Source organism: Oncorhynchus clarkii, chromosome 3 (genome assembly GCF_045791955.1).
Source record: "Oncorhynchus clarkii lewisi isolate Uvic-CL-2024 chromosome 3, UVic_Ocla_1.0, whole genome shotgun sequence".
Lineage (NCBI taxonomy): Eukaryota > Metazoa > Chordata > Actinopteri > Salmoniformes > Salmonidae > Oncorhynchus > Oncorhynchus clarkii.
The window spans coordinates 81613622-81636777 of record NC_092149.1 but is presented as its reverse complement, the minus strand read 5'-3'; the positions used below and the strand labels follow the sequence as shown (position 1 = coordinate 81636777).

General features: G+C 44.2%; 1 protein-coding gene across 1 annotated transcript; it reads right to left on the bottom strand.

Annotated features, from left to right (window-relative positions):
- Positions 1-6744: 6744 nt before the first annotated feature.
- LOC139405504 (major facilitator superfamily domain-containing protein 6-like) lies at positions 6745-21877 on the bottom strand. Its single transcript, XM_071147886.1, has 7 exons — positions 21495-21877; positions 18369-19973; positions 12939-13036; positions 11055-11216; positions 10279-10377; positions 9294-9559; positions 6745-8304 (listed from the first exon to the last, which is right to left on the bottom strand). The coding sequence occupies exons 2-7, from the start codon at positions 19967-19969 to the stop codon at positions 8251-8253; spliced, it is 2280 nt and encodes a 759-aa protein (XP_071003987.1). The 5' UTR covers positions 19970-19973; positions 21495-21877; the 3' UTR covers positions 6745-8250.
- Positions 21878-23156: the final 1279 nt, after the last annotated feature.

The window sequence follows — 23156 nt, the reverse complement described above, 5'->3', positions numbered from 1 at the left end:
GTCATCCGCATAGCAGTGAAAGTTAACATTATGTTTCCGAATGACATCACCAAGAGGTAAAATATTTAGTGAAAACAATAGTGGTCCTAAAACAGAGCCTTGAGGACCACCGAAATGTACAGTTGATTTGTCAGAGGACAAACCATCCACAGAGACAAACTGATATCTTTCCAACAGATAAGATCTAAACCAGACCAGAACTTGTCCGTGTAGACCAATTTGGGATTCCAATCTCTCCAAAAGAATGTAGTGATTAATGGCATCAAAAGCAGCACTAAGGTCTAGGAGCACGAGGACAGATGCAGAGCCTCGGTCTGATGCCAATTAAAGGTCATTTACCACCTTCACAAGTGCAGTCTCAGTGCTATGATGGGTTCTAAAACCAGACTGAAACAGTGAGCTGCTGCACAACATGTTTTTCAATTTGTTTTGAGAAGAATGGGAGATTCGATATAGGCAGATTGTTTTTTAAATATTTTTTGGATCAAAGTTTGGCTTTTTCAAGAGAGGCTTTATTACTGCCACTTTTAGTGAGTTTGGTACACATCCGGTGGAGAGGGAGCCATTTATTATGTTCAACATAGGAGGGCCAAGCACAGGAAGCAGCTCTTTCAGTAGTTTAGTTGGAATAGGGTCCAGTATTCAGCTTGACGGTTTAGAGGCCATGATATGTTCATCATTGTGTGAAGAGATATAGTACCTTTAAAACTTGAGTGTCTCCCTTGATCCTCGGTCCTGGCAGAGTTGTGCAGACTCAGGACAACTGAGCTTTGGAGGAATATGCAGATTTAAAGAGGAGTCCGTAATTTGCTTCCTAATGATCATGATCTTTTCCTCAAAGAAGTTCATGAATTTATTACTGCTGAAGTGAAAGCCATCCTCTCTTGTGGAATGCTGCTTTTTAGTTAGCTTTGCAACAGTATCACATTTTCTGGGGGGATTGTTCTTATTTTCCTCAATTAAGTTGGAAAAGTAGGATGATCGAGTGAGGGCTCTTCAACACTGCACGGTACTGTCTTTCCAAGCCAGTCAGAAGACTTCCAGTTTGGTGTAGCGATGTTTCCGTTCCAGTTTTCTGGAAGCTTCCTTCAGAGCTCGGATATTTTCTGTATACCAGGGAGCTCGTTTCTTTCGACAAATGTTTTTTGTTTTTAGGGGTACGACCTCATCTAGGGTATTGCGCAAGGTTAAATTGAGTTCCTCAGTTAGGTGGTTAACTGATTTTGTGGTTAACTGATGGCTTTGTACTTTTTGTACTCTCTCCTTGAGGAGGCGGAGGAAGGAAGGAAGGGCATCTAGGAATCTTTGGGTTGTCCGAGAATTTATAGCACGACTTTTGATGACCCTTGGTTGGGGTCTGAGCAGATTATTTGTTGCGACTACAAACGTAATAAAATGCTGGTCCGATAGTCCAGGATTATGAGGAAAAACATTAAGATCCACAACATTTATTCCATGGGACAAAACTAGGTCCAGAGTATGACTGTGGCAGTGAGTGGGTCCAGAGACATGTTGGACAAAACCCATTGAGTCGATGATGGCTCCGAAAGCCTTTTGGAGTGGGTCTGTGTACTTTTCCATGTGAATATTAAAGTCACCAAAAATTTGAATATTATCTGCCATGACTACAAGGTCCGATAGGAATTCAGGGAACTCAGTGAGGAACGCTGTATATGGCCCAGGAGGCCTGTAAACAGTTGCTATAAAAAGTGATTGAGTAGGCTGCATAGATTTCATGACTAGAAGCTCAAAAGATGAAAACGTCGTTTTTTTTTTGTAAATTTAAATTTGCTATCATAAATGTTAGAAGCACCTCCGGCCTTTGCGGGATGCGCGGGGGATATGGTCACTAATGTAACCAGGAGGTAAGGCGCCATTTAACACAGTAAATTCATCAGGCTTAAGCCATGTTTCAGTCAGGCCAATCACATCAAGATTATGATCAGTGATTAGTTCATTGACTATAACTACTTTGGAAGTGAGGGATCTAACATTAAGTAGCCCTATATTGAGATGTGAGGTATCACAATCTCTTTCAATAATGGCAGGAATGGAGCAGGTCTTTATTCCAGTGAGATTGCTAAGGCGAACATCGCCATGTTTAGTTTTGCCCAACCTAGGTCGAGGAACAGACACGGTCTCAACGGGGATAGCTGAGTTGACTACACTGACTGTGCTAGTGGCAGACTCCACTACGCTGGCAGGCTGGATAACAGCCTGCTGCCTGGCCTGCACCCTATCTCATTGTGGAGCTAGGGGAGTTAGAGCCCTGTCTATGTTCATAGATAAAATGAGAGCACCCCTCCAGCTAGGATGGAGTCCGTCACTCCTCAGCAGGCCAGGCTTGGTCCTGTTTGTGGGTGAGTCCCAGAAAGAGGGCCAATTATCTACAAATTCGATCTTTTGGGAGGGGCAGAAAACAGCTTTCAACCAGTGATTGAGTTGTGAGACTCTGCTGTAGAGCTCATCACTCCCCCTAACTGGGAGGGGGCCAGAAACAATTACTCGATGACGACATCTTTATAGCTGATTTACACGCTGAATCTATGTTGCACTTGGTGACCTCTGACTGTTTCATCCTAACATTGTTGGTGCCGACGTGGATAACAATATCCCTATACTCTCTATACTCGACAGTTGTAGCTTAGCCAGCACCATCTTCAGATTAGCCTTAACGTTGGTAGCCCTGCCCCCTGGTAAACAGTATATGATCGCTGGATAATTCATTTTAAGTCTAATACTGCGGGTAATGGAGTTGCCAATCACTAGGGTTTTCAATTTGTCAGAGCTAATGGTGGGAGGCTTCCGAAGCTCAGAAGCCATAACGGGTGGAGGAGAGACCAGAGAAGGCTCGGCCTCTGACTCCGACTCGCTGCTTAATGGGGAGAACCAGTTGAACGTTTCTGTCGGCTGAATGAGCGACACTGGTTGAGCATTCCTACGGCATTTCCTTAGAGAAGCCATGCGAAAGTTGTCCGGCTGCGGGGACTTGCGAGAGGATTTATACTACTATCTGTACTTACTGGTGGCACAGACGCTGTTTCATCCTTTCCTACACTGAAATTACCCTTTCCTAGCCATTGAGTTTGAAGCTGGGCTTGTAGCACAGCTATCCTCGCCGTAAGGTGATCGTTCTCCTGTATATTATGAGTACAGCAACTGCAATTAGGAGGCATCATGTTAATGTTATTACTTAACTTTGGCTGTTGGAGGTCCTGTTTGAATGAAATCCCCTTAGAAATATGTTCACATTACAGACATGATACAGAACTATATTCATGATTCATTATAAGGGTCAGACTCAACATAAAAGGAGGACCAAGGTGATGTGAAGTATCCTACAGTAACTGACTGCCTCACCACACCGGAATGGAGTCTATTCGGTACCAAATCAATTTGCCTTCTCTATGCACTCACACTGGGTGTAAGTCAATGTGGAAACAGTTGAATCCTCAGGTTGTTAGGATCAAGAGAGAGTGGCGATGCTGCTGGAACGTTGATTTCTATGCTGGAAAGAAGGGCTTTGGGGGATTAGCATTTAAACATGTTCTTTTCACCTTTACTGGCATGCCTCAAATCCACTGGGTCTCAGTGTTCCACTTACACAGGGCTTTCAATGGGAGTATTTCATGTATCCGGTAAGGTTGTGTGTGTGTGTGTGTCTGTCTTTGCTAGGTTCCATTGAACCAATATCTCTCTCCTTCTCTCTATTCCTCTTTCTATCCCTCGGTGATTTCCTCTATGTCCAGGCTACCTGTTGGTAACAGACCGGATCATTTCCTGTATGTCCAGGCTACCTGTTGGTAACAGACCAGATCATTTCCTGTATGTCCAGGCTACCTGTTGGTAACAGACCGGATAATTTCCTGTATGTCCAGGCTACCTGTTGGTAACAGACCAAATCATTTCCTGTATGTCCAGGCTACCTGTTGGTAACAGACCAAATCATTTCCTGTATGTCCAGGCTACCTGTTGGTAACAGATCGGATCATTTCCTGTATGTCCAGGCTACCTGTTGGTAACAGACCGGATAATTTCCTGTATGTCCAGGCTACCTGTTGGTAACAGACCGGATCATTTCCTGTATGTCCAGGCTACCTGTTGGTAACAGACCGGATCATTTCCTGTATGTCCAGGCTACCTGTTGGTAACAGACCGGATCATTTCCTGTATGTCCAGGCTACCTGTTGGTAACAGACCAGATACTTTCCTCTATGGCTGGCCCTTAAATGTACACAGAGAGCTAACATTAATAATATGCATGTATGTCTCTAATAATATGCATGTGAACTCTGTGAAGCATTTATTTGGGCTGCAATTTCTGAGGCTGGTAACTAATAAACTCGTCCTATGCAGCTGAGGTAACTGTGTCTGGGTCTTCCTTTGCTGTGGTGGTCCTCATGAGAGCCAGTTTCATCATTGTGCTTGATGTTTTTGCGACTGCACTTGAAGAAACATGTCTTAAAGTAATGATGGACTGTCATTTCACTTTGCTTATTTGAGCTGTTCTTGACATATTGACTTGGTATTTTACCAAATAGGGCTATCTTCTGTATACCACCCATACCTTGTCACAACACAACTGACTGGCTCAAATGCAATAAGGAAAGAAATTCCACAAGGCACACCTCTTAATTGAAATGCATTCCAGGTAACTACCTCATGAAGCTGGTTGAGAGAATGCCAAGAGTGTGCAAAGCTGTCATCAAGGCAAAGGTTGGCTACTTTGAAGAATCTCAAAAATAAAATATATTTGGATTTGTTTAACACTTTTTTGGTTACTACATGATTCCATATGTGTTCTTTCATAGTTGTGATGTCTTCACTATTATTCTACAATTAAGAAAATAGTCAAAATAAAGAAAAACCCTTGAATGAGTAGTTGTGTCCACAGACACTTCAAAACCGTGTTTCTTATAATTTATTTTTGGACTGTCCGTTCTGCCATTCATCAACGTGTCATTCAATGCGTTTCTATGGGCTTTAGTGGTAAAGCTTAAAATCAACATTTAATCAAATAATTGTTTAATGATCCATAGTAATGACCATCTTAAAACAATTCCATACGTCAGTTTTGGAAACCACCAAATTCACATTTTAGCTTCAAACAGCTGAAAATGCAATACTTTTGGGTTATGGAAAATATATTTCACAGCGGTTTAGATGGTATAGTGATTCTCTACACTATACGTATGTGTTTTGCCACATATAAACTGAAATTAGGCGAATTATTCACATTTTTGCAACCAGGAAATGGCGTCGGCATCTTTTTAAGTATCACAAGTAAATTGTGAATCATTTAAAATGCCGTATATTAAGTAAACCAGATGGCACAATGTTCTTGTTGTTTTAATGTATGGATAGCCAGGGGCACACGCCAACACTCTGACATCATTTACAAACAAAGTATTTGTGGTTAGTGAGTCCGTCAGATCAGAGGCAGTAGGGATGACCTGGGATGGTCTCTTGATAAATGTGTGAATTAGCCCATTTTCCTGTCCTAAGTATTTAAAATGTACTGAGTACTTTTGGGTCTCAGGGAAAATGTATGGAGTAAAAAGTACATTATTTTCTTTAGGAATGTGGTGGAGTAAAAGTTGTAAAAAATATAGTAAAGTACAGAAAAACTACTTAAGTAAAATGACTTTAAAGAACCACTTAAGTACTTTTGACCAGCAAAGACGAGATGGACAGCTATGCCCAGGCTCCGCCTACATCTAACTCCGTCCCTCTCTACACTCAGAACACACCCATGCCCTGCCCCCAGCACACCTCTCTCACCCCTACCCACCCTCACCCAGTGCCCCTCTCTACCCCCCTTACCTGCCCTTCCCCAGCACCTTCACCCCACCTCCAGAGCCCTACCTCATAGGGGGCGAGAATATGGAGCTCTTCTAATATCAATTTTAACCTCTGTGGTGGACCGGAGGACCCTAAAATGGCCAGTAAATTAGCAGTAGGCAGAAAGTAGGGGGCGGTACCTCTCGGCTTCATCTTACATGATAAAACACCTAATGAGAAGAGAAGTCCTGTAACCGGGGGCAACAGAGACTTTAGGGGACTTGAGTATTCCCATCATTCCCCAAAGGCTCCCTCCTGATTCTCCACCCTTTTCCAGAAGTGTGTACTTGAACACTCCCTGGCATGGATTTAAAAGCATAGGATTGGTGTAAGCATTGGCTGGAGGGAGTTTCCACCATTTGTTAAATCAATGGGAGAAAGTGTACAAGTGTAGACTTAGGGAGAATCGGGGATGCCCCAGAGTCTCTCAGAGGTATCGTCTCTCTCAGTGGGTTTGACTTCATAATGACCCAGAAACTCTTCCTCAGGCTGTCATCCCACTCTAATCATAGTCAAAGCAGACATCTGTCTTCCTCTGGAATCGAAAACTCTGTATCGTAGTAACAACTATTCACCAGAATGACTTTCAAATGGTGCTTATAGCTCTCAGGTTAACTGGCAGCAATCAATAATACATTTGTTGTTTTTCTCCTCCTGTGTGGTAAGTGCCTGGGGCATTGAGACCTGCTCCCCTACTGGTCACTGTAACAAGCTCTCATGTACTCCCATTGCTGTGGAATCCAATGAACTCCCATCTACTGCCCCAACCTGGCTGCTTAAGAAACTGCAGCCTCGGGGACAGCCAATCACATGCTGGAAACATCAAATGGAGATTTTGATTGGACCATGTCTGTCAAGAGCAAAAGTTTTCTCCCTCATGGCTAGAAATATGCCTATGCTTGATTTTAGATTAATTTTTTTATATATTTTTTTACATACATTTGATATCAAACAGCATTAAAGTGATTACAAATTGGGTGCATATTCTTCATATTAAATTACAAGGACACATTTTTGGTAGTATAAAAAAAAAAACTTTTCCAGTGACGTATTGCAAACTGTTGTTTCACCTTGAAAAGATAAAGGCCACAGTGCACCAGGAGTATTAGTTGTCAGGTAGAAGATAGGCTACGTACAGCAGACAAGGCATGTGAAATGGTCATTACAATACAACTGTTTTAGATAGTCTCTTGGGAGGAAAGCAGTTTGATATCATTGACAATTATTTCTGTCTAAATATGATCATAGTGAAATATTTGACGTTTAGACATCTTGGCCTGAAGACACTTTATCAATACATATAGAAAGTGGTCTCTACAGAACTCATGGTGTTATAGTTTGTAGTAATTACAGACCCTAAAAGCCTGGTGGATATCATACCAGATCTGAAACGATCACATCATAACCCCTTTTACGAATCTATTCTTCCACAGCATCAGTGGCTGATAGGTGGTAGACTCGTCACTAGACACAGTTAACATTTACAAGCCGGGTCACTTTCAAGAGAGCACAAAGTTGTGGGAACAGGCGGATATCAACATAGTATGTAGAACAGTGGAGGCTGCTGAGGGGAGGACGGCTCATAATAATGTCTGGAACGGACCAAATTGAATGGCATCCAACACCTGGAAACCATGGAAACCATGTGTTTGATGTATATGACGAGCCATCTCCATTTAAGGTGCCACCAACCTCAGAACACACGTCTCTCTGACTTGTAGAATAAGTAATCAAACCAGTTATATTAATAACATTGCTATCTGCAACGTTCCACAACATTCGCCTATTGAATTGGCACCTAAACTTGATGTAAATAGGAATCTCTACAGTCCACATCAAGCAAAGCAGCCATTACACACAGCGTTTTGGATTCAGTGTGGCACTGCTACAGGAGTGTGAATCACCGACCTACAACAGCACCACGGCTCAGGCACTTCGAGGGCCAGCGAGACAAATGGAGCCTTATTCAATCGAACCCACTATCCCAGATTTCCAGGATGAGCAAAATAAATACAACTCTGTTACTCGTTTGATGTCCACTTGACAGAGTAACAATAGATCGGTCAAAGAGTTTTTCCTCAGCTGGTTAAGACTTGTCTTGCTAGGAGGACGAATTCAACCTCCTTCATTTTGGTCAGTATTTCTCTCCTGTCCAGTCTGTATAAATCATACTCCTTACTCTTTTAGCTGGACTTCCCAGCTGTGCATGGGCCTTGAATTGGTGTTGCTTGGAAGGAAAACATTTTAGGGCAGTTCCTCAATGTGCAACGTGTCCCCTCTTTCCAGTCCCCTACTGTGTGTTGGCCCGTGGAGAGGGGTGGTTGATCAGCAGGCGTAGGGGGGGGGGGGGGGGGGGGGGTCCTGGTCAGTGAGCGGGTCCCACTTGAGAGGGACCAGTCTGGGGAGGTTCTAAGGATGGGGACTGGGATCAGTTGGTTCATCTGTGCCGATCTCATTTATCTCCTACCAATCAGAGCAAAGGTAAAGTGTTACATTAATACTGTAATAATACTACAGTACTTAGCAAAATGTTGTAGATATTGTAGTGAATTCGGGTCCAGCGAAAGTCAAGTCAACACCTTAACCGTTACGCCTAGAGGTCCAAACCTCTTGCCGAGCTCGCTAGGACTTGGGTTAAAGGTCGCTACAATATGAAAAAACACCCTCATAAAATATCATTCTAAAGGCAGGTATTATATTCTCACCTTTCTTCAAGATGGGATGCATGAAATAAAGAAGACAATTCTCAGCAGGACATGATACAACATGGAACCTTGGCTGGAACATGCACACATTGCTAGATAAACATTCCGGTCACATTTCATTATCACAAATGTAAAAATCACAAACATTACCTGTTTATTTCTCTGCCCAGTGATATGTCTTTGGGCCCAGCTTCAAAGCACAGCCTGAGCCCATCAGTCTAACCCTGAACACACCAGTTTAATCCTGAACCCACCAGTCTAATCCTGAACCCACCAGTCTAATCCTGAACCCACCAGTCTAATCCTGAACCCACCAGTCTAACCCTGAACCCACCAGTCTAATCCTGAACCCACCAGTCTAATCCTGAACCCACCAGTCTATCCCTGAAACCGCCAGTCTAATCCTGAACCCGCCAGCATATCCCTGAACCCGCCAGTCTATCCCTGAACTCATCAGTCTATCCCTGAACCCACCAGTATATCCCTGAACCCACCAATATATCCTTGAACCCACCAGTATATCCTTGAACCCACCAGTATATCCCTGAACCCACCAGTATATCCATGAACTCATCAGTCTATCCCTGAACCCACCAGTATATCCCTGAACCCACCAGTATATCCCTGAACCCACCAGTATATCCCTGAACCCACCAGTATATCCCTGAACCCACCAGTATATCCATGAACTCATCAGTCTATCCTTGATACCCACGAGCTGCCAACCACCCTGTCTACCTAGAGTACCTGCAGCGGCTGATGGTTGTTGGCAGGGCTACTCCTGGCAATGGTAGCCATCTCTCTGATCTGGTGCAGGGCGAAGGCCAGGGAGACCCAGGGCGAGGCGGACACCACCCAGGCAGGCTCGCTCAAATCCTCCTGATCCTCCTGGTGCTTGGTCTTCCTCGGTGGTGTCATTGTGGCGGCTCCGTTATTTGATTGGATAATGTCTATGGTCGCTATGGGAAAAGGGCTGGAGGGGACTGGGATGTTCTCCGCCAGCATTCTGGGATCTGGAAAACAACTCAAGCTAAATGTTTCATAATTCCTGGCTTCAAAACGATTATTCCGTTAACGTGTCTGACCTAACAACAATCTCCACTATTAAGATCCTAAATATGATTCATGCAGCATTCTACTGTCTATGAATTTCTCAGTTGCTGATTGAGAAAGATAATAAAAAGTGAATGGCAGTAAATGTTATGCTTGCCAGATTGGGAGCCAGTCACTTCTCCACTAAGGGGTTTAATAGGTGAAGTAAATGTTATGCTTGCCAGATTGGGAGCCAGTCAATTCTCCACTAAGGGGTTTAATAGGTGAAGTAAATGTTATGCTTGCCACATTGGGAGCCAGTAACTTTTCCACTAGGGGGTTTAATAGGTGAAGTAAATGTTATGCTTGCCTCATTGGGAGCCAGTAACTTTTCCACTAAGGATTATAATAGGTGAAGTAAATGTTATGCTTGCCAGATTGGGAGCCAGTAACTTTTCCACTAAGGATTATAATAGGTGAAGTAAATGTTATGCTTGCCTCATTGGGAGCCAGTAACTTTTCCACTAAGGATTATAATAGGTGAAGTAAATGTTATGCTTGCCAGATTGGGAGCCAGTAACTTTTCCACTAAGGATTATAATAGGTGAAGTAAATTATGTTTTCCTGTAGGCCTAAGTCCATGCAGAGGCATGCCATGAAGGGTACAGGGTAGGATAAAATAAACATTAATGGCACATACCTTTGTTCCCACTCTGCACAGCCAGCCACTGGATGAGAGCGAAGAGGAGGAGGATGACGAGGGACACCATTCCTATCCCTCTGAAGGTGTGGGCCGCTCCTAAACCATAACCCAAAAAGACAAACGTGTGCTCCATAGGCTTTTGGAAACAAAATCTCAAAAAATGTATTTCACTCATTGCTTTTCATGTAACAGAAAAACGGTGAATTAATGACCATTTCAGGACTGTAAAGGATATATGTCACCACAGTCATCAAGGTGTGTTTCAGAACACAGAGAGAGACACACAGTTGTTATTCTGGGAGAGCTGCCAAATGCATTCCAGACCATCAAATTCCTATCCTAATGATTGAAGATGGGGCAGTTTATTAAGAGTTAAGACCTGGGTTATCTTATGAAAACCATGGAGGACAGGGCATCCTTTTAAGGAGAGGAGGCGTTGTTCAACAGTTGGAAAGGCATGTGAGAGTATGACACGTGTGAGTACAACTAGTGTAGCAGGAGTGAAGTAGGAGTGAAGCTACATTCTGTTCTGTTAGCCACTGTTAAATGTACCATCTACAATAGTCACTGCTGTTCTCAATAGTCATTTCAATGAATGAACATTGAACAGCAAATTGAACATCGAATAGCAGTCTTTACTCCTGACAGTACCTTTAACGGGTGACGCCAATAGATCCATCTCTCTTAGGTTGAATGTGTTTTACATACTCTGGAACTGGGGGACACTTAATTTGATTAAATACAACTTCTCCTCACACAGTGGTTCTTCTTACCAAAAACACTGACGAAGCCTCCCCCCACCATGGCCCCACAGCCCCGGCCCAGCCCTAGGTGCAGGCCCTGGAGGATACCCTGGGCAGAGGTCCTCAGCTCTGGAGGCACTGCAGCACTGAGGTAGGAGATACAGGCTGCCCACACTGAGGCATGGGTCACACCTAGATACACAGAGATACAGACAGAGAGAGACAGAGACAGAGAGACATACAGACAAGGAGAGAGAGAGAGACAGAGAGTGTGGGATGTGGGGTCAACTTGCAAAACAAGATTTCACAAAAATGGGACAATCACCCCCATTGAAAACCTACATGCAGAGTTCTGTAAGATTCTCCTACATGTCCAGAGGAAAACTACAAACAACACATGCAGCGCAGAATTAGGCCAATATCCACTAATAATAAAAACTCAGAAAAGAGCAATTCAGTTTTGGAAACATCTAAAATACAGTGACCACCTCTCATCATTACCAAACCCTACAATGTCAAGAGCTGAGCAAAGAAAAGAGTTCCCTCATCCAGCTGGTCCTGGGGCTGAGTTCACAAACCTGTTCTACTAACACACTGAAGCCTCAGGGACCAGAACATCCAATCAATCAGATAAAAACAATTTAAAACAGTCTAAACAAAACTACATTGCTTATTAGGAAACACAAGCACAAAGCAAAATGCAGTGCTATCTGGCCCTAAATCGACAGTACACCGTGGCTAACTATTTGACCATGGTTACTGATCAAAACCTTAGAAAAACCTTGACAAAAGTACAGGCTCAGTGAGCACAGCCTTGCCATTGAGAAGAGTAGACACAGGAAAACCTGGCTTCCTGTAGAGGAACAATCACTGCACCACAGCGGAACCCGAGAGAGAGCGTTCATGGCAAGCGACAGACGAGAGAGAGGACTTAACCCTCGCTGGGTGTGCCGTGTTTGAAGTGGCTCAACCAGCTAGTTCCAAGTCAACATGTCTCATTGTACACCAATAATAGAACAAAGCCATTGAGCCTGCTTACCCTCCATAGTCCGGCCTGGCCTTGCCCCCTATTCAGCTCTTTAGCTGGCCCATGTCGTCACGTGTGTCGTGTTCACGTCATGTCGGACACTGAAATTTCCAACTTGCTTACTCATTGTAAAAAGAGGATAGCCGAGTTTCCCACTTGGGAATGATCAGAATCAACCAATAGGAAGCGCTACGCAAATAACATAGGTTCATTTTAAGAGTTCCCGAGTTTCCAACATGACGTGAATGTGGCATAACCTCCCACTATTAGAAAACAATGGCCAGACCACAGCTACGGCCATTTTGTTTGTGTTGCAGGCTGTATCATGATTGGGAGTCCCATAGGGCCGCGCACTATTATTGTCCCAGCATCTTCTGGGTTCGGCACGGGGTAGGCCGTCATTGTAAATAAGAATTTGTTCTTACCTGACTTGTCTAGTTAAATAAATGTTAAATAAAATACAAATATTGTCATACCACTTCTTTTAGAATGACGGAGATTTTTTAAAAGAGATTCAGTGCGTCTCTAAATGTTTTGTTGGCTGTTGTTACACCTCTAGTAAATGATTACAAACATTTTAAGCGTCCTTGAATGTTAATCTTTCGTGTGCAGCTGCAACATTGTTATTCATGGCCTAAGTGGCTGTTAGTGAAGTCTAGATACAGAGGAAAAGGGTGTTTTCCAGGCAAAGGAAAAGCCTTTCATTTTGTTGAGAGGAGAGTTCCTGTCCTGCCTGATATGAACACTGAGCCAACATGCCAACAATGTAAGTGCACTGGTGCAGCCAGTTCAAACACTGCTTCTGCCTTCTTTCTATCTAATGTTAACATTAGCTAAGCTAAGCTAAGTCAACATATGCCACGCCGTGACATCCAGTGTAGCCTAACCTTGAAGGACCTCCATGGGCAGGACGAGCCAGGCGTTCTCCAGGTAGGAGATGTACAGGAAACGAGCCGTGTTGCAGGCCAGACCGATGTACAGCACCCTGTGGAGGGAGAAGGGAGGAGAAGGTCATGGAACACAGATGTGTTATTGATGTTCTGGAACTATCACTACTGTCTACACTGTTCAAATAACAATCCACCAATCACAAACATAACCCTATCCTAAATTGTAACCCTATCCTAAACCCTAGCCTATAGGAGGTTATTGCCACAACAGAGTTGCAGGTGAAAGCAAGGCCAAAGTTCAGAGGTCAAACTGTCCCAGGATTGTGGTTGGTTTGTTATTGTCATTCTGAACTAGGGTTGCAAGGGGAGGGTATATTACTGGAAACATTTCTAAGTTTACCAGTAAATTACCAGGATATTGGTATCTTTCAAGGATTTTACATAATCTATCACATGACATCTAGTGGCCCTTTTGGGTATTTCAGATTATGACAGTCTCTGGCCCTCTGTTGGGCCTTATCACATGTAAAATATATTAAATAATAAGATGGTTTTAAATATGGTTTAAATATAAACCATCAACTCAGTGAATAACATTGGTGTTTAATGTGAGGGTTACCAAAGCTACGATAGATTACCATAGATAATCTGTTAATTACCAAAATTACTGAAGATTCCGGTAACTTTGGTAAATTACCGGTAGCTATGCAACCCTATTCTGAACAGAATATATTTCCTTCCCAGACCGTTGGATATTTTGTGCCCATCTCCCATGACAACGTCCTGTCCAATCAAACCACTGATCTGACAATGCAAATACAATGCAAATATACTGACACATTTACCAAACACTTAAATGATTCCAGTTTACAAACTTCTTTCTATTGCCTCTCTCTCATGAAACAAACGCGACCTTTGAACTTAATCTAAAAGTAAACGAACGCAAAGGCTGATTGTAGTATATTATTCGCTAACAAGCTATAAATGTCCAGATGGGCCGGATATGAGATGTGGTGGATGAGAGAGAAAGAGACAGAGAGAGAGACAGAGAGAGAGGAGACAGAGAGACAGAGAGAGAGAGACAGAGAGAGAGAGAGAGAGAGAGAGAGAGAGAGAGAGAGAGACAGGGAGAGAGAGAGAGACATAGAGAGAGAGAGACAGAGAGAGAGAGAGAGAGACAGAAAGACAGAGAGAGAGATACAAAGAGAGAGAGACAGAGAGACAGAGAGAGAGACAGGGAGAGAGAGAGAGAGAGACAGGGAGAGAGAGAGAGAGAGACAGGGAGAGAGAGAGACAGAGAGAGAGAGAGACAGAGAGAGAGAGAGACAGAGAGAGAGAGAGAGACAGAAAGACAGAGAGAGAGATACAAAGAGAGAGAGACAGAGAGAGAGACAGAGAGAGAGAGACAGAGAGAGAGAGACAGAGAGAGAGAGAGACAGAGAGAGAGAGAGGAGACAGAGAGACAGAGAGAGAGAGAGGAGACAGAGAGACAGAGAGAGGAGACAGAGAGAGAGAGAGAGAGAGAGAGAGAGGAGACAGAGAGACAGAGAGAGAGAGACAGAGAGATAGTATAAGTAGCACTACTACCATGTTGTGGTTATTTTTTCACTCCTGATCCGCCATAATACTCCACTACAAACATCTTAAACTAAAATAGTTCACACAGGAACAGGACAGGAAACACAGCCGTGGGAAGTAGGGCTGTAAAAAATCAATATTAATAACAGTCCTGTATTAGTGGACTGATATTGACAACTGTAGTGCGGGCAACAACAACAACAACAAAAAACATTTTCCCACAACCTTGGCAGGAAATGAAAGACTGTCTATTCACTGAAGGTGAGATGACTTTCAAAATATTTGGCCATTGTTTAACTTCACCGACCAAAAAAGGGAACAAGTGAAAAGTCTAACCAAATCTCGATTTTTTTTATCCTTTCTCATCAAATCTGCGCGAAAGGTGAGCTATTCGGTGGAATTAAATTAAACTGAAGGACAGAAAATAATATTGCAACTGTGTAGGATAACTACAGCAGAATGACCTGACCTGGGTTCTGTAGCCTGGTCCCACAATACCAGAATGAGCTGACCTGGGTTCTGTAGCCTGGTCCCACAATACCAGAATGAGCTGACCTGGGTTCTGTAGCCTGGTCCCACAATACCAGAATGAGCTGACCTGGGTTCTGTAGCCTGGTCCCACAATACCAGAATGAGCTGACCTGGGTTCTGTAGCCTGGTCCCACAATACCAGAATGAGCTTACCTGGGTTCTGTACCCTGGTCCCACAATACCAGAATGAGCTGACCTGGGTTCTGTAGCCTGGTCCCACAATACCAGAATGAGCTGACCTGGGTTCTGTAGCCTGGTCCCACAATACCAGAATGACCTGACATGGGTTCTGTAGCCTGGTCCCACAATACCAGAATGAGCTGACCTGGGTTCTGTAGCCTGGTCCCACAATACCAGAATGAGCTGACCTGGGTTCTGTAGCCTGGTCCCACAATACCAGAATACCTGGTTCCAGAGCAGTTTGTGCTATCTTGCAAACTCCTATAGTCATTGTCATGCAGGAGATGACTAGACATACAGATACACAAACAGACCTGAGGGGTATACTACAAACAGACCTGAGGGGTATACTACAAACAGACCTGAGGGGTATACTACAAACAGACCTGAGGGGTATACTACAAACAGACCTGAGGGGTATACTACAAACAGACCAGAGGGGTATACTACTGTACAAACAGACCTGCGGGGTATACTACAAACAGACCTGAGGGGTATACTACAAACAGACCTGAGGGGTATACTACAAACAGACCAGAGGGGTATACTACTGTACAAACAGACCTGAGGGGTATACTACTGTACAAACAGACCTGAGGGGTATACTACAAACAGACCTGAGGGGTATACTACTGTACAAACAGACCTGAGGGCTATACTACAAACAGGCCTGAGGGGTATACTACAAACACACCTGAGGGTTATACTACAAACAGACCTGAGGAGTAAACTACTGTACAAACAGACCTGAGGGGTATACTACAAACAGACCTCAGGGGTATACTACAAACAGACCTGAGGGGTATACTACTGTACAAACAGACCTGAGGGGTATACTACAAACAGACCTGAGGGGTATACTACAAACATACCTGAGGGGTATACTACAAACAGACCTGAGGGGTATACTACTGTACAACCAGACCTGAGGGGTATACCACTGTACAAACAGACCTGAGGGGTATACTACAAACAGACCTGAGGGGTATACTACTGTACAAACAGACCTGAGGGGTATACTACAAACACACCTGAGGGGTAAACTACTGTACAAACAGACCTGAGGGGTATACTACAAACAGACCTCAGGGGTATACTACAAACAGACCTGAGGGGTATACTACTGTACAAACAGACCTGAGGGGTATACTACAAACAGACCTGAGGGGTATACTACTGTACAAACAGACCTGAGGGGTATACTAATGTACAAACAGACCTGAGGGGTATACTACAAACAGACCTGAGGGGTATACTACAAACAGACCTGAGGGGTATACTACAAACAGACCTGAGGGGTATACTACTGTACAACCAGACCTGAGGGGTATACCACTGTACAAACAGACCTGAGGGGTATACTACAAACAGACCTGAGGGGTATACTACAAACACACCTGAGGGTTATACTACAAACAGACCTGAGGGGTAAACTACTGTACAAACAGACCTGAGGGGTATACTACAAACAGACCTCAGGGGTATACTACAAACAGACCTGAGGGGTATACTACTGTACAAACAGACCTGAGGGGTATACTACAAACAGACCTGAGGGGTATACTACTGTACAAACAGACCTGAGGGGTATACTAATGTACAAACAGACCTGAGGGGTATACTACAAACAGACCTGAGGGGTATACTACAAACAGACCTGAGGGGTATACTACAAACAGACCTGAGGGGTATACTACTGTACAACCAGACCTGAGGGGTATACCACTGTACAAACAGACCTGAGGGGTATACTACTGTACAAACAGACCTGAGGGCTATACTACAAACAGGCCTGAGGGGTATACTACAAACACACCTGAGGGTTATACTACAAACAGACCTGAGGGGTAAACTACTGTACAAACAGACCTGAGGGGTATACTACAAACAGACCTCAGGGGTATACTACTGTACAAACAGACCTGAGGGGTATACTACTGTACAAACAGACCTGAGGGGTATACTACAAACAGACCTGAGGGGTATACTACTATACAAACAGACCTGAGGGGTATACTAATGTACAAACAGACCTGAGGGGTATACTACAAACAGACCTGAGGGGTATACTACAAACAGACCTGAGGGGTATACTACAAACAGTCCTGAGGGGTATACTACAAACAGACCTGAGGGGTATACTACAAACATACTAGAGGGGTATACTACAAACAGACCTGAGGGCTATACTACAAACAGACCTGAGGGGTATACTACTGTACAAACAGACCTGAGGGCTATACTACAAACAGACCTGAGGGGTATACTACAAACAGACCTGAGGGGTATACTACTGTACAAACAGACCGTAGGGGTATACCACTGTACAAACAGACCTGAGGGGTATACTACAAACAGACCGGAGGGGTATACTACAAACAGACCTGAGGGGTATACTACTGTACAAACAGACCAGAGGGGTATACTACAAACAGACCTGAGGGCTATACTACAAACAGACCTGAGGGGTATACTACAAACACACCTGAGGGGTATACTACAGTCCAAACAGACCTGAGGGGTATACTACTGTACAAACAGACCTGAGGGGTATACTACTGTACAAACAAACCTGAGGGGTATACTACTGTACAAACAAACCTGAGGGGTATACTACAAACAAACCTGAGGGGTATACTACTGTACAAACAGACCTGAGGGGTATACTACAAACAGACCTGAGGGCTATACTACAAACAGACCTGAGGAGTATACTACAAACAGACCTGAGGGGTATACTACAAACACACCTGAGGGGTATACTACAGTCCAAACAGACCTGAGGGGTATACTACTGTACAAACGGACCTGAGGGGCATACTACTGTTCAAACATACCTGAGGGGTATACTACAAACAGACCTGAGGGGTATACTACTGTACAAACAGACCTGAGGGGTATACTACAAACAGACCTGAGGGGTATACTACTGTTCAAACATGCCTGAGGGGTAACCTAAACTTGAACATGGGTTGTTGGTTTAAACAATTAAATCAATCCATGCCAATTTCAACCATATATTCCCCCCAAAAGTTATTTCCGAACATTTAAGCAAGTTAGCTGGCTAACTCATTGATCCAGCTTTGAGACTTCCCCCCCCCCACCCCTGGGCTTTGACCCATGCCCCCTTTTATAAACCTTATATGGCCAACCAGCTCGATGAGCTTGTGGCTGGTGAAGTAGGCAACCAGCTCTGAGATGTGGCTCAGCACCGAGCACACTCCAAATAGCGTGGTGGTCCCTTTCAGGTCCTCCAGGTGCCAGTAGAGGAACGTGAACACAAAGCCGTAGCCGAATCCCATAAACCAGGCCACGAAGAGCACTGAGCCGTACTGCACGCTACACAGCAGCCGAATGAGGTCCTGATAACGAAACGGTTGGCTGACGACACTTTGGGGTTCTAACGATTCCACCGCATGCCCTTCGGGAGATGAAACACCACTGGACGTTTGAGGAGACTCTGCCTCCTGTCTGTTATCCTCCTCCAGCTGAGCCTCCATTGGCCGGTGGTCACTACTACTCTCAAAGTAAAACTGTGTGGACAATATCAAAGCTACGGCCATCAGGACTCCGAAGACAATAAAGGCTATCTGATAGTTCTTGTAGTCGGGCACGATGCAGCCAGTGCCCTGGATGAAGAGCTTGATGTGGGTGTGGTCAATCCAGATGCCTACGCAGAGCATGGCCAGGCCCCAGCCCAGGGAGCCCCACATCCTCTGCAGGCCATAGCGGTCCTGGTGGGGGCCCAGGTACTGCAGGGTGCGCGTGTCCACTATGGTCACAGCCGGAGCACTGAAGAACTCGCCGATGATGATGACTAGCAGGATCAGGAGGAAGATGGTCTCCACCTGGTCGTGGTTGGAGATCATGTGGTAGACTTTGGGAATGGTTGTGGTGGTGGTTGGTTTGGTTGTGGTTAGATTTGAGGCAGGTTTTGAGCTGGCTGTTGTAGTGGGGGTGGTGGAAGGGGAAGATGTTGTTGTTGTGATGGTGAGGGAAGGCACAGGTCTAGTGACAGTGCTGGGTCCAGTGACATTACCACCATCGCTCCTCACATACCTGTGCAGGGGACCGCCACTAACTGAGTCTGATGCTAAACCGTGTTGATTCGAAGAGAGGGAAAACAAGTCTCCAATCACACCCCTGCGGTCCCTACTGTAATTGGCCGGCAGACCGGGGTGGGCAGGGCTGGTGGGGCGTGCGACTGTGGGTTTCCTCTCCACGCATGTTATGGAGGCAGGCTTGATGAAGCCGATGCCGCAGTTGAACACCAGCCAGCAGAAAACGGAGAACACAAGCACCACCTTGCCCTTCTTGAAGCGGTCCGCCACCACCCCCCAAAAGGGGGCGCTACAGAATTCGATGAAGTACCGGATCCCGACCAGCAAGCCGCTCTGACTGGGAGTCATCCCCAGCTGTTTGTAGTACACAGGCAGCAGTGGGTGTAGGGACCCATAGGCTGCATAGAAGAAGAAATAGAAGACCTTGGAGATGAGGAGGTGGTTGTCGATCCGCACGCAGTTCCTCTCCAGGCAGTCATTACTGGGGTTGGAGGAGGGGGAGTCAGGCTTGTCTGTGGGGGGAGACTCTGGACCTTGGGAGGTAGAGGTGGGGCCCGCGCCCACCGGTATCTGCTCCAGGGTGTTGGACAAGGTGTTGAAGGGTTCTGCCAGGACATACTTCCTCTTCTGATACCCCTCGTCATCCGTCAAGATGGCCACCTGGTCGTCACTCGCCATCTCTCTGTGTGTGTGTGTGTGTGTGTGTGTGTGTGTGTGTGAGTGAGTGAGTGAGTGAGTGAGTGAGTGAGTGAGTGAGTGAGTGAGTGAGTGAGTGAGTGAGTGAGTGAGTGCAAGTGAGCAAGAGGGGAGAGAGCGTGAGAGAGGGGGAGAGAAAGATAGGGGGAGAGAACAAATGGGGAGAAAAGGAGAGCAAGAGAGGGGGAGAGAGACAAAGAGAAAGAGAGAGAGAGGAGATAGAGAAAGAACACAAACACCATTGTAAATACAACCTATATTTATCTGATCTTGATTGTCCCTTTCATACGTCAACTATTTGCACATCGTTACTGTACATAGCCACTAAAATAACACATTTCTATATTATTTTAAAACTTTTGTGAGTAATGTTTACCCTTCATTTTTTGTATTGTTTATCATGTATTTCACTTGCTTTGGTAATGTAAACATATGTTTCCCACGCCAATAAAGCCCATTCAATTTAAAGTGAATTCAGACAGACAGACAGACACAGAGACAGAGAGACAGTCAGACAGTCAGACAGACAGAGACAGAGAGAGAGAGAGAGAGAGAGAGAGAGAGAGAGACAGACAGACAGACAGACAGACAGACAGACAGACAGACAGACAGACAGACAGACAGACAGACAGACAGAGAGAGACAGAGACAGAGACAGAGACAGAGACAGAGACAGAGACAGAGAGACAGACAGACAGACGGACAGACAGAGACTTGTGACTTTTTGGAACATGTGGTTTATGGGCTGACAAAAAGCACACCTTCATTTTCTGAACCAGACACTTTTGGTAAACCGGTGGGAAATGGGGCTAGCATGTAAGGACTGACAGCCCATAAGTTTGGCATGATAGTTTTACAAACAAATGTTGAAGTTGTCTATTTTTTTTAACATAAATAATATATGGGTCATGGCAAGGTCAGACAGGAGTAACAAAGCTCATCACTGATGAGTCATCATAAGGCTTTTATTATTTAGTAGAAAAATCTAAAACATCTATAACAATAACTTATAAGTGCAGTCAAAAAATACAATAATTTGTTTAGCAAGACAATTGAGTATGATGTTTAAAAGCTCTTACATTTTGTTATATAAAAGACTCGGGGAAAACATATCCATTCGACTACTGCCTGTACAGCAGGATACATGACTCCACATTTCCCTGTAGCGTACCAACAATATAACTGTTAGCCTGTGACTAGCTGTGCATTGCGCGAGACAAATATATTCGGGCATTAATGACAAGACAACATCACACAACCATTGATAATAATAAGCTGTTTTTTCACTGCAGCTGGCCATTATTTACTAGGCTATACACCTGTCGTTTGAGACGTTTCTTCTTGCAACAATACATTAAAAATGTAGATCTATATTCAATGTAGAAATGTTATTATTATTATTTTTTAAACAGAAGGCGTATCTAAACGTGTTATTCTATTTAACACAAATTAAGCCAATAGTAGGAAGTTAAAATTAAAATTAAAAACAGCAAAGCTATTTTCTTACCCAAATTATTGTTTCAATGTCTCAATGTTGTCTGAGTCCGCTTTTCTACAATGTATCTTCTCGAGCCCATAATTTAGCTGTCCTATTGTCGACGACTTTCATAGGATGAATATGCGGACAGGCAGCTAATGTCACCGTCAAAAATTCCGTTCTATAATTATACGCTTTCAAACGGGGCTATTCATGTTGAACACACGTCTTTTTCGGAGAAGTCTAGACTGACGTAATTTCTCGCCCGCTCACGACTGCCGGACTATTTCAGAGTTCCAGACTGTTGTGGCGTGCGTGCAGCCTAAAATGAGACTGACTGCGCATTTACTCAATGATGATGAATTCACTGATAGTCCAAAGTGGCTTCTTGTCCTCGTCGATATTGCTTTCTGCATCGATATTGCTTTCTGCATGTCCAGTTCTTTCATTTAAGCAGACATAAATAAAAGGCGCAGAGCAGATTAAGCCACTCGCTTGTTAGAATAGCTGCATTTCAATCAAATCGTATTTGACACATGCGCCGAATACAACAGGTAGACCTTACTTACAGTGAAATGCTGAATACAACAGGTAGACCTTACTTACAGTGAAATGCTGAATACAACAGGTAGACCTTACTTACAGTGAAATGCTGAATACAACAGGTAGACCTTACTTACAGTGAAATGCTGAATGCAACAGGTAGACCTTACTTACAGTGAAATGCTGAATACAACAGGTAGACCTTACTTACAGTGAAATGCTGAATACAACAGGTAGACCTTACTTACAGTGAAATGCTGAATACAACAGGTAGACCTTACTTACAGTGAAATGCTTACTTACAAGCCCTTAACCAACAATGCAGTTTAAAATATAGATTTTTTATTATATATACAAATTTTAAAAAAGAATAAGAAATAAAAGTAACAGATAAATTGCAGCGTTTGTTCCCCCCCGACAGGCTGGTCTCATAGACTGGATGTAACATAGTAAACGAAAATCCGGGACACTCAAATGAGTATGATATGTTGCGTTTGGTTTGGTTACATAAAACAAAAGGTTGCTTCAGGCAAAAACGAAAGGAGCATGGTTGGATTAGCTAATTAGTAACTACTTAATATATGTTTGAGCTACTTTGCATCTACTTAGCATGTTAGCTAACCCTTCCCTTAACTCCTAACTCCTAACCTTTACCCTAACCTAGCTAATGTAATCCACCGAGCTAGCGTTAGCCACAACCAATTGGAATTTGTAATATACACTATGTGGACACCCTTTAGTTAGTGGATTTGGCTATTTCAACTACACCTGTTGCTGACAGGTTACTGCGTTACTGAAGAGCTCAGTGACTTTCAACGGGTCACAGTCAAAGGATGCCACCTTTCCTACAAGTCAGTTTGTCAAGTTTCTGCCATGCTAGAGCTGCCCCAGTCAACTAAGGGCTGTTATTGTTAAGTGGAAACGTCTGGGAGCAACAACGGCTCAGCCACAAAGTGGTAGGCCACACAAGCTCACAGAACAGGACCTGAAGCATGGAAAAATCATCTGTCCTCTGTTGCAACACTCACTACCAAGTGTCTAGTACCTACTCGCAGTGGGGATACGAGGGTGAGGGAGAACCCAGACCCAGGGTCAACTCTGCAGGGAACGGACTGTGCTCACTCTCCGATCACCCTCCCCCGCCGTGAG

Bases quoted from the DNA above. Each gene is read 5' to 3' on its own strand.
- LOC139405504 (XM_071147886.1), bottom strand. From the start codon at position 19,969: ATGGCGAGTGACGACCAGGTGGCCATCTTGACGGATGACGAGGGGTAT. The intron at 13,037-18,368 runs GTTTATAAAAGG...CTCCCTCCACAG, and splicing joins GAGCTGGTTGGCCATATAAG to GGTGCTGTACATCGGTCTGG. The intron at 11,217-12,938 runs GTTAGGCTACAC...CTGTGTATCTAG, and splicing joins GCCCATGGAGGTCCTTCAAG to GTGTGACCCATGCCTCAGTG.